General features: G+C 41.7%; 1 protein-coding gene across 1 annotated transcript; it reads right to left on the bottom strand.

The window, feature by feature from the left end:
- Positions 1-4,875: 4,875 nt before the first annotated feature.
- AZG1 (AZA-guanine resistant1) lies at positions 4,876-7,625 on the bottom strand. The gene has a single exon (XM_010254844.3). The coding sequence runs from the start codon at positions 6,980-6,982 to the stop codon at positions 5,204-5,206; it is 1,779 nt and encodes a 592-aa protein (XP_010253146.1). The 5' UTR covers positions 6,983-7,625; the 3' UTR covers positions 4,876-5,203.
- Between the last annotated feature and the right edge of the window lie 4,214 nt (positions 7,626-11,839).

Below are 11,839 nucleotides of genomic sequence, written 5' to 3' on the forward strand. Positions count from 1 at the left end.
AACCAAATTTATCATATTACTACCCATCCGGCCCCACCTCGTCTTTTGATTCTTACAGTTTGTATGTTCTTCTTTCACAACAACCTATGCAAGATTTTATATGTGTTTTGTTCATACACGTTTTGTAGGTGGGGTGTTCTTCGTATAACCACAAATGTTTAATTGAAAAATATTGTTTTAAAAGTTTTTTTTTTTTTTTTTGTTGTTTGGTTGAGCATTTCAATTAACATCCCATGAACCTATCTTTTACCTCAACTTACAATGCTTCAGGTAAGTATTTCATTTTAATAATGTCTTGTTTGGTTTGAAGAAAAATGTAGGAAAAAGAAGGGAAAGATAGGAAAAGCTTTACAAATCTTATATTGGTTTCTCTGACTTTCCCTTTCTTTTCCTACCTTTTCCTTCAAACCAAACATAGCCTAAATGTTGGGTCGTTAGGAGAAACTAGAATTTGAAGTTGCCCCAATGCCTCATGTATAGAGGGGTAGACTCAAGTCGAGCCAAATATTCGGTTATTCAAGCTCAGCTCGCCAAAAAGCCTTTAAGGCTCAAGCTCAAACTTGGTTTGAGCTAGAGAGTAGAGCTCGAGTTTGGCTCAACTCAAAACCCCATAAGCTTGAACTCATCAATTGTAAGCCAAGCTTCATATAAAAGTAAAACATTATAAATGTAAAAAAAATATTTTTTTTTTATTTTTAATATAAAGAATTTAAGAATTATAAAAATTAGTTGTTATTATTATACATATAAAAACTAAACATATTATATATAATATTTTTATTTTTTTATTTATACATATTTACATATATTATTTTTTATATGTATAATATTTTATTATACATATATATATATATGCTTGATTAGGCTCATGAGCCTTACGAGCCAAGCTGTATTAGACTTGAGCTTGAATAACTCATGAAAGGCTTGATTCGTCTCCACTGCTATTCATGCACATAAATCCAAGTGTTTCTATTTTTTAATGTTTATTTGATAAATGTTAAAACCAAATAATGCTTTCATGTACAATAAATGCCAACACCTAAGTGGTGCTGATGTGGCCACATTTTTCTAATAAATTCCCACAAAACCAAACATAACATTTGTTTTTGGTAGCGTGTTGTTGTTTCTATCTGAAACGTTTTGTATTTTTAACACAAGTTGGTGAGATATGTGTATTATCACATCATATATGAGATTCATTTAAGTTATAACAATCAATACAATAATTATATTTGTATTGTATACCAATTCGTATCCGTTTCCATTAATCCAAAACTTTTCAACAATGATATTGATGGTTTTAAAAGGCATCAAGGAATATGAGATTGTACCTCAAGCGTTGACGATTCTTTTAATATGATACAAAAGATCTTGACTAATTTGTCTGCCTTCTTTGTTGTGTTATTATTTGATTTCGTAAATTGAGCGCCGCACGGGACCTCATCAACTAAACCCTGTGAGGAAGTGGTGCTGTTGTGACTACCACTTGGTCTTTCTTGTCCTAGCACGCACCTCTTCTCTTAGCTGTTGTATTAAACGGAGCCGAGGTGATCTAATAAGTATATAGCATGAGATGATTGTGGATAAGGTATTCTCTCCAAGTTAAGTGTCAAGCATGCATATTTCACAAATGCGGATGCCACCCAACTGTTTGGTTGGGTGGAATCGGAATCCCATTCCCATTCCAATTCCTGTTGGAATGGCATTCCCCATTTGAGGGAATGGCCATTCTCTGCCCCTTTCTTAGGAATGAAATCATATTCCTGCTGATTTCAATTCTCATTTCATTTTTATCTGAATGACCATTTTGATTCCAATTCTCCGATTCTAATTGTGAAACAAAACGATAACGCTGGTCGTATTACATTCCAAACATAACTTTAATTACCTTACATTGATTCATTTAATTTTAATTGGTGTTGAGGAATTAATTGCTTTTTCCTTCCCCTTTCCATGCTAAGATACTTGACTCGCTCTAAAGCATTAGTTAATTATACTTAATTAGTGCCCATTTCAAGCGGTTTATGTCTTTCTGAGGTGGGTTCTACGTGGAGAAACTATAAGTAGACGTGGCAATCTGGTTTGGTGGGTCGGGTTCGGGTTGGGTCAATGTATTTTCGGTTTGATTTCGGGTCGGGTTGAATTTTGGGTTGGGTTGTCAAATGCTAGACCCTAACCCTAAATGTTCGGGTTAGGGTTGACCCATGGGTCAATTCGGGTCATCCCAAAAAATAATTAAAATTTTAAAAATAAAGAAAAATTATATGAAAAATGTCAAAAATAAAAGAATTAACCTTAAAATTCCAAATATAAAATAAAAACTTGAACATTTAACAGTTTAAAGAGTAAACAATAAAAAGTAAAGACTAAATAGAAAAAATTAAAGAGTGAAAACTTCTAACAATGCATAAATAATCCCAATTAAACTTGACAATTGGGTCAGCGGATTGACCCATGACTCAACCCAACCCAACCCAGTTTTTTTCAGGTTGGGTCGGGTCGGGTCATTTTCACATTCGAGTTGCTAAATATGATACCCTAACCCTATTTTTTCGGGTTGGATTGGGTCGGGTTCACGAATTGGGTCAACTTTTTGCCAGGTCTAACTATAAGATATGTTTGATGAAAAAGCCAAAGAACCCATATCAACTAGCTATCAGTCATTTGAAGGACTGTCCAGTGTCCACTTCAATCTCCTCGGATTAACTTAAACCAAACGCATCAAGGCAGCTGAATCATCAACCAACTTGGCTAAACCTTCATCTCAGCCCTGTCAAACGGGCCCATGTTAATAGTTCCACAGAAATGATCATATATGAAACTCCACCCTTGTCACGTATTATTTATAGCTGTAACTCATGCAAAGCCATCCTGGTGATGGTTGAAGATGAAGCAACGTCATTTCCATTCTAAAATCTACAAAGGTATGGTAAAACATCAATAGGGTTTGATAGCAATAAATATATAATAACTACTACCTAGCTAGCTAATCTGCGGATGACAGGGGGGCCTCACCCTTGCTCCCTTTTTTTTTTCCTTGAGTTTTAGTGTGGTTTTTTTTATGAGTAAAGTTTCTTGTTCTATTATCAATTCAAAGTTAATACACAGAGTGATTTAGAATATGATGTCTTTTTATTTTTTTATACGAGAAATATATACAAATTCTATTATCTGAAAGTGCTAAAATCTTGGCTTAAATAGTACCCTAGTGAAGTTCTAGGGTGGTTTTAAATCATCAAAGGATGAGCGATTGGGGAGAGATTGAGAGGGGGTCAACTTAGCTACTGGATCTGTGAAAATTGAAAATTATTCATAAGCAGGGTGGTGGGTATTATGTTATTATTATTATTTTTTTGTTTTTTTTGTGGGGGGTGGATTTATGGTTATGGTTATGCTTCTTAAAGTAATTTAATTCAATCTGTTTTAAAAAACAATGGGGCTGTTTTGAGAGCGTCTGCGCATGACACGTTATCACTAGTGTGGATAAAATCTTTTTTGTAATCAATATTCTTTACTAGTGAAAGAAAACAAGCAAGGACCTGAAAACCAAGTAAAAGGTGGAGTTAATGACAAGTTTCCAAAAGTCAGAAATTCATCATGAATTCAAATACAACGTCTCTAACATCCGCATGCTCCATCCAATGCATGCATGATGCATCTCTTCTTCAGCACTCACAAAGTCTCCAACCTAGCCTACCTGTTCTTTGGTTCCTGAAAGTTTCAACTCTAAAGTCTAAACCATTCAGCACTTCAAAAAAGGAGATTAATATTGCCTCTTTCCCAGACTATTTTTCGGTTGGCTTCTCTCTCTCTTTCGTCTTTATAGGAAAAGCAAACCACGTTTGGGTTCTAACTACAGTGCCCTCTGTTTGGGGGACCATCTGAATCAGAAGAAAGGGACTCAAAATAATTTTATTAAGTCTTCAAAAACCCTGGGTTATACCCAATTAAAATACCAAAAAAAAAAAAAAAGAAAGCAAATGAACACCACGCCTCTCCCAATTTAATCAAGGCTCATCATTCAGTAACCGATACACATGATACGATCAAGGACTGAGATCAATACTCCCCATATCTTTGATTTATTTTATTAGATAATAAGAACAAAGTTCAACTGGGGGGCCCGTTTTTCTAATTGATGACATGGGCTCATTCGTTAGTTGGGCCCCTTTTATTTTACATAGGTATTAAACTCTGTCCATATAAAATATGATGAAGGCTTCTTACACCCTTTCTTTGCTTCATATGATACCAAACATCTCTCTCTCTCTCCATCCCAAAAAACCTCATTTTTCTCTATATCCAAACCAATGATCCTTCTTTTGCCATATTAACTAAAGAGAAAGGGGAAAAAAAGACACCCATTTTGATTGTTAAATATAGATAATCTAAGATCGTTGTTTCAAATCAAAGAGAGTGTTTTGATTGATGAAAAGGATGATGAAATCTAATTGATCGCCTATTGCTTTCTTCACGCGTACGGGACGTGCGAACCTTATGTTATCATGGTTCTGTTACGTAAAACACAACGAACCAGCTTTATATTATCATGGTCCTGTAGTTAGGTATCAATCAGACAGTCACCACCCACTAGCCACCAACCGATGGTGGCTCAATTGGTACACGTAGCAGAGCCAGTCGGGATCAAATTCCTCTGCCATCAGAGTGGGGATGGGGCATCGGCTAACCCCGTTATTTAGCTTCGAGAGGATGATGAAAGATGAATATTCACCTCTTCAATTCATTCATTACCTCTCTCCCCCATGAATTAACCTAATGTTGTGAACTGATTGATAACTATACCATGCATCTTAATTAATTTCAAATTGATTAAAAAAAAAAAAAGTTGAAAGTTGAAACACAGTCGCCACCATATTTTTGTATGGAATAACTAAATTAATCTCTGTAATAAAAGCTTAATTACTTACTATTTCGTCTCGACGTCTCCCCACCCCCCATTGATCCTCTATCTATCTAATATCTATTCCGGTTCCGGATATGCTTTTTCTTTCTAGCTTTTATCCCCACCCCACTTTTTTCTTTTTAGCTAAACTAGATAAAAACAAAAACTTACTTCAGAGCTCAGAGTCTCAGACTATCAAAAGCAATATACAATGACGACCGAATCTAATAGCCAGGAGGGTGCGTGAGGTGATCCAATTCCAACCACAGCTTACATCTCCCTCCCTCTAGCTTTGAAGGATTAGACTTCCAATGCTTTTCTGTCCCCACACCCATTAGCCATGGAAGAAGATAGACCGTTTATACCTGCACCTGAGCCAGAAGTAGCCACGCTCATGTCGTTCGTCTTGATGAGCTTGCTTTTACCAAATTTATGATCCAGGAACTCCTTTCCCCAATCCCAAAGATTCAAGACAATGTACGTCCCAATGCCACCTATCAATCCGTAAGCTACAGAGTAAGTTAGTGGCGTCAATATCAAAGTTACGAATGCGGGGATGGCTTGCTTCATGTCATTCCACTCTATCTCTACCACCGATCTCATCATCAATACTCCCACCAAGATCAGTGGCGGTCCCACTGCCCACGCCGGAATTGACGCCAGCAACGGCGTAAAGAAGAGGGCCAGGAAGAAATACCCCGCCACCGTGAGTGACGTTAAACCCGTCCTCCCACCTTCCCGGATTCCCGTCGACGATTCGATGAACACCGTTACCGGCGAGGTTCCCAGCAACGACCCCACCACGATGGATGCAGCATCCGACATGAAGGCAAAGTACTGCCCCTCGAAATCACCGTTGGCATCCGTGAATCCCGCAAATCGGGCCATCGAGTACAGTGTCCCCGTAGTGTCGAGTATATCCACGTATAGAAAGGTAACCAGAGCCTCCCAAAAATACCCTTTTCCTATTCCCTTGAAACTCAACGCGCCGACCGTACTTTTGATGACGTGCACGTCAACTACCTTCCTAAAATACTCGTATGCCGAGTTACCCGACTCCGTATCGGGAAACGCCGTTACGCTCGTGTTACGGAACCACGACACGGCCGTCACGAATACTATACCGTATATCATCGCCCCCTTAATATTTTTCACCAGACAATAAGAAATTATGACGAAACCAACAATCCCCAGCCATAAAGTTGGGCTTTCCATACGGTTATGCAAGCACAAAATATCGCCTGATATGGCTCCACCCGGTAGAAGGCTAACGGTGCCGTTCACTGCCGTTATGACGGGGGCGAGTGCCGCTCGTGACGTTCTCGGGCATGCAGCCAGCGTCACTAGCGTAGACGAGCTGTAACCGACCAGTCCGATACCCTGATTGTTCTGTAGCCCGATGAAGGCAAGAAATAGACCGATTCCGGCCGACGTTGAAATTCGCACAGGTTTGGGGACGAGCTTGGCGAGTTTGGCTCGCAATCCAATTGCCGAGATTAGGAGAAAAATCAAGCCTTCGATGAAAACTGCCGCTAAAGCACTCTCGTAGGGAACGTTACCAGAGCCGTGGTACCCTACGACCGTATAAGCGAAATAAGCGTTAGCGCCCATTCCGGGGGCCAACGCCAAGGGAAGGTTGGCGAAGGCACCCATGATTACGCAGCCGATGAGAGATGAAGCGACGGTAGCGACGATGAGGTCCCTACGGATCTTGTCGAGACAGGCTGAGTAGCCCGGGTTGACCGGGCTGAACTTACAGGACTCGTCCGGCTGGACAAGTCTGAGGCTGACGCCGTCAGGAGAGGTGCCAGAGCAGTTGGAAGGTGAGATTGACGGGACGTTGCATAAAGGTATGCAATCGGCTACGGAACAGGTGCCGCCGGAGTCGGCAAGGATGCTGGCGTTGACGGCTAGGATGTACGCCATGGTCAGGAAGGTGGCGGTGCCAGCACGTAGCTCTGTTGTGAACGTTGAGCTTCGCTCACTAAGTTTGAAGCGTTTACCTAGTCGACTGTTGGCGACAAAAGAGTTAAACAGAGCAGAGAGAGGGGGCTTTGTGGATGGTGTCGCGGACTCCATGAGAGGACGAGGGTGTTGGGCGGATTTTCCTTCGCTTGAGTATGTGACCGAGACTCGAGACTCGAGAGAGTGTGTGTTATGCGGAAGATTTTGTTATTTGGAAGATGGAATGAACGAGAGAGAGAGAGAGAGAGAGAGAGAGGGAGGGAGGGAGAGGGAGAGAGAGAGAGAGAGACGTAAATTAGCAGGAAATTCTGAGCACCGTGTAATTTGTAATCTGGAGAGAGTTGGATTCCGTAAAGAATGATATTTTCCAACAAGGCAGAAGTCTTTTTATCTACAGTACAGAATTAAGTGGGAAATCAACGATCTTTTTATACATCTATTGACTATTGACCTACGATACGAATACTCAGCCGTTGGATTTCGGCCTTGGTTATAGAACATGCAAATGCAGCTGTTGGATTTCCGTTTGCGTTAGGCGTTAGAGGAGAAAGAATCCGCCCGGTGGGCTTGGACTGTGAGAAGACCTCCGTGGAGACGGAGGTGGACTCGGCACTCGGCAACGCATATGATATGGGAGCTTTTCCTGCCGTTTTGAAATCACAGTACATTTCTTTAATTCTTTATTTCCTTTTACCGAGAAAAGAAAGGAAAAGAAAACACATTGCCTTTTTATATCTTTTTTATATATAAGCAAAGAGATGAATAATTTGATTGTGCTGTCTATTAATATGTACAAAATTTATAGACGAAAAAAGAGAGAACTAGCATGTTTTAGACTGCAGCGATGTAGTTGATCCACCCGATGCTTCGCTGGACGATCTGTATTTACAAGATATATAAGATCTGCATTATCAGAAAAACCTTTTTATACCCTTTGAAGTTGAAATTAGAAGTCCCAAAAATAAAGCTTTTCTTTTTATCAAAGATGCCAAATTAATTTGATAGGTCGTGTAATACCGAATTAGGCCTCTATAATCTTCTAAGTCAACCAGTTACCAGCAATCCGCTTTTCCTTTTACGGTTTTTCTTCTTGAATAATTAATGCCATGAAATTGTTATCGAGCCTTACTTGGTTGTTTAATTTGTCGGTTATGAAATCTCTCCCGGCCCTCTCCCTCCCAGACTTTTGTTTGGTTGTTTGTCTTGCACCTCCTGATTATGCATTAATCAATTTTTCTAATTTATGACATGGAAATGGGTTGGTTGTCTCCCGTTCTCTCTACATTTTTCTTTCTATTGATTATTGTTTGGCAGACAATTTATGTTTTAAGCTGGGTTGGCTTCCAGCTTCCGTCCTAACTTTTTTTAGTCTTTCTTTGCATGTGCATAAAAGAATACCTACCGCACAAATTGGAGATCTTCACTATCTGATTTCTGATATAAGAAATTTAGTCATCGATTCAAAGACCCACTTGTGACTAACTATAAATTATTTAGTCAAAGGTATCATGATATAATGAGATTTTGCTGACGAAACAGGTCTTACCTATTATTCTTTTTTCTTATATAATTTATTTGTAGTAGTTGGTCTTTTTTTCTTTTTTCTTTGAGTCGGTTTCAAGAACAATCTATTTTAAGAGATAGTACATATTTGAATCTCTGATTTTAAAACATGGTTTCTCTCGTTGTTCAATATTACACGGCATACAGTATTCATTACTATGCAGATTTTGAGGGAATGGATTTAATTTATGTTTCATAATTCTACTTTGGACCCCAAGTCCTTCTAAAAATCCATTTAAATGATAGCTGCTATGATTTGCATTAGTTTTAAATATCATAGGATGTACAGAAGATTCTGGTATGTGTAAATACTTGAATTCAAAATCCTTCGTTGATTTTGATGAACTTGTTGTTGATTGGTTTTAAGTTTTTCTTTTTTTTTTTTCTTTGTGACGAAAATATGCAAGACATGATACCAGAAAAAATTATAATCATTCCAAACCCTGTGAATTTTGATAAAAACTCACCAGATTGATTACCGCTTTTATATTGCCAGTTGATTGGTACGAGTTTTTCCGGTATTATGTATTTTTTAATCTAATCCTTTCTTGAAATCATTTTAATTTTGCTTCACTTTTAATGATTTCCCCCCCCCCCCACCCTCCCGAGCCAAAACTAATTCGACAAAAGGAGTAGATTGCTCATTTTGGCCTAAAATGACTAATTCGATGAGCTCGTAAGTGTCGATTCAATTCGTTAGGCTTTAGGAGCAACTCGCAGTCTACTCTCCTTACCCTTGATTTTTCCCATGCCGAAGAGGCGACTGGGTCTTATGTGCCCATGTCGAGGAGGCGACTGAGACTTGTATGCCCATGCTGAGGAGGCATCTAGGACTTATGTGGTGTCGAGGTCTTTTATCAGCTCGGCACCTTAGCCCTTGGGCTCTGGAAGCGACTCGTAGTCCACTCTCCTTGATCTTTGATTTTGCCCATGCCAAAGAGGCGACTGAGTCTTATGTGGTGCCAAAGTCTTTTATCAACTCAGAGGTTCGTGCCTAGGCTAGGCTGCCAGGTCGCGCCTAGGCCAGGCCGCCAGGTCGGCACCTTAGAGCTACGACTGCACTGCATCAGCCTCGTTAGTGACATCGGTTACCCACTCCTACAACAAGCTACTAGGAGTTCAACCTACGGGAGCAGCACTACTGACTTTAGGTCACCAGCTCGCACGGGAGCCTTGGAAGGCTCGACTGGCAAGGACGTCCATGCAATCTGTTGGTCGCCTACTCCCACGGAAGCCACGAAGAGCTCATCTTTGTAGAGGGTACCTCGTGAAGAGGACTGATGAGGCTTTATCTGAGTTGAAATAAAGTTGGTAGAGCTGCTTAGTCTGTTGGCTATCAACTTCCTGCATAGTCTTTGAGTTCATACAAAATGGAAACTAGAAAGTGAGAGCTTTTAGTTTCTAAAAGGTGAGAACTTAGCTTTTTGGAAGAAGAGGACTTAGCCTTTCGGAGGATGAGAACTTAGCTTTTTGTAGCGTTTCCCAAAGACGGCATGAATTGATGGATCAATTTTTTGGGTGATGGCCAATTTTTTGTGCTAAGTACCTCGTCATTTGGTCTGCTTCCAAGTGGCCGATGACTCAGGCCGAAGTGGAGAATGTTGGCTGCCGAGCTGAATCGAGCTGGGCAGGCTAGGTGGCGAGCTGACTATAGTGTCGAGCTGCCTATGAGGTGCCGAGATGACCAGGTGGCGAGCTGCCTGTGAGGTGTCAGGCTGACCAGGTGTCGATCTGCCTGTGAGGTGCCGAGCTACCTGTGAGGTGTCGGGCTGACCAGGTGCCGAGCTGCCTGTGAGGTGTTGGGTTGCCTGTGAGGTGCCGGGCTGACCAGGTGTCGAGCTGCCTGTGAGGTGCTAAGCTGCCTAGGTGCCAGGCTGCCTGTGAGATGCCGGGCTGATCAGGTGTCGAGCTGCCTGTGAGGTGCCGAGCTGCCTATGAGGTGTCGGGCTGACTAGGTGTCGAACTGCTTGTGAGGTGTCGAGCTGCCTGTGAGGTGTCGGGCTGCCCAGGTGCTGAACTGGATTGATGAGCTTCGTTGCTCTTTAGAGACCTGCAAGGAACCAAATGTCAGAGAACCCAGTGTGGCTAACCCAGCGAGGTTGCTCCGATGCTTAATTAAGTACTCTCATAGTAGACTGCGAGCTAAAAATCACAAAGTATGAGAGCTAGAATTTGTTTACTTGCTTACTTTTTTATTCTTTCCATTGGGGTTGGTGCCTTTATATAGGCATTGTTTGGCATGGGCTTCACGCACCATATCCGAGATTTCTACAAGGTCGTCTACGTGGTTCGAGATTCCTGGAGGTAACCGCCATGCACGTTAACCACCCTCCGGATCGTTCGGTACGTGGGCCAACTTCCAAGGATCGTGGGAGTGTTAGGATATGCATGCCGAATTTGTTGGCGAGCACGTTTTGCAAGTCGCCAAGTCGGCACATGTGCTAGGTCGCCAGGTCGGCGCCTGGGCCAGGCCGCCAGGTCGTGACTATGCCAAGCAGCCAGCTCGCGCCAGGGCCAGGCAGCCAGGTCGCGCCAAGGCCAGGCCGCCAGGTCGTGCCAATGCCAGGCTGCCAGCTCACGCCAGGGCCAGGCCACCAGGTCGCGCCAATGCCAGGCTGCCAGCTCGCACCAGGGCCAGGCCGCTAGGTCACGCCTGAGCCAGGCCGCCAGGTGGGACACCATCAACTTGGCTAAGACAAGTTGTTGCCTAAGTGGTTCTGTCACCTAGTTGTTCCGAGGTGCCACATGTCACAATATCATTGGAGGGCCAAATCCGCCATCATCAAGAATCATGTAAGAATACATTGTAACTGTTGCAGGGTAGGGGAACTGGGGATAATCAAACTTAGTGGGTGTTTGGCATCGATACCGTTTTCTTAGAAAATGGTGCACACATAAGTGCCACATCAGAGAAAGTGGTACTTCAAACAATTCCCTCTTGTTTGGTATCGTAAAAAACGTTGCTCTGATTCAGATCATACCTTGGAAATCGGAAAAATGTGATATGGAGAAATGTCAAATTCAATATTTTATAAGTATATGTTTGGCATCGATGATGCAGTGCTGCTAATGTGTGAGTTGGAAACACTGTTTTCTGAGAATGAAAATGGTGTCTTTTTTTTTTTGTTTGGAACCATTGCTGCCAGGTAGGACGTTTCCTGGAGTAACAACAACTTTTTCTGTTTGGTTCCAATGCTCCAGGAAACGTTTTCAGCATGGATACCCATTATCCAGTGCCACCTCACAAGCTGTAGCTCCAGAAAACGTCGAGTTTGGAACTGCTCTAAGCCATGCCTTCCCGATTTCCAAGGTGTGGCTTGGAGCACCATTTTTTATGGAAAAATGGTTTCCAAACAAATGCCCATTTCCCAGAGCATCTTTCTTTCCAATGTGGCGCTGATGTGGCAC

Source organism: Nelumbo nucifera, chromosome 2 (genome assembly GCF_055504915.1).
Source record: "Nelumbo nucifera cultivar China Antique chromosome 2, China Antique-T2T, whole genome shotgun sequence".
NCBI lineage: Eukaryota > Viridiplantae > Streptophyta > Magnoliopsida > Proteales > Nelumbonaceae > Nelumbo > Nelumbo nucifera.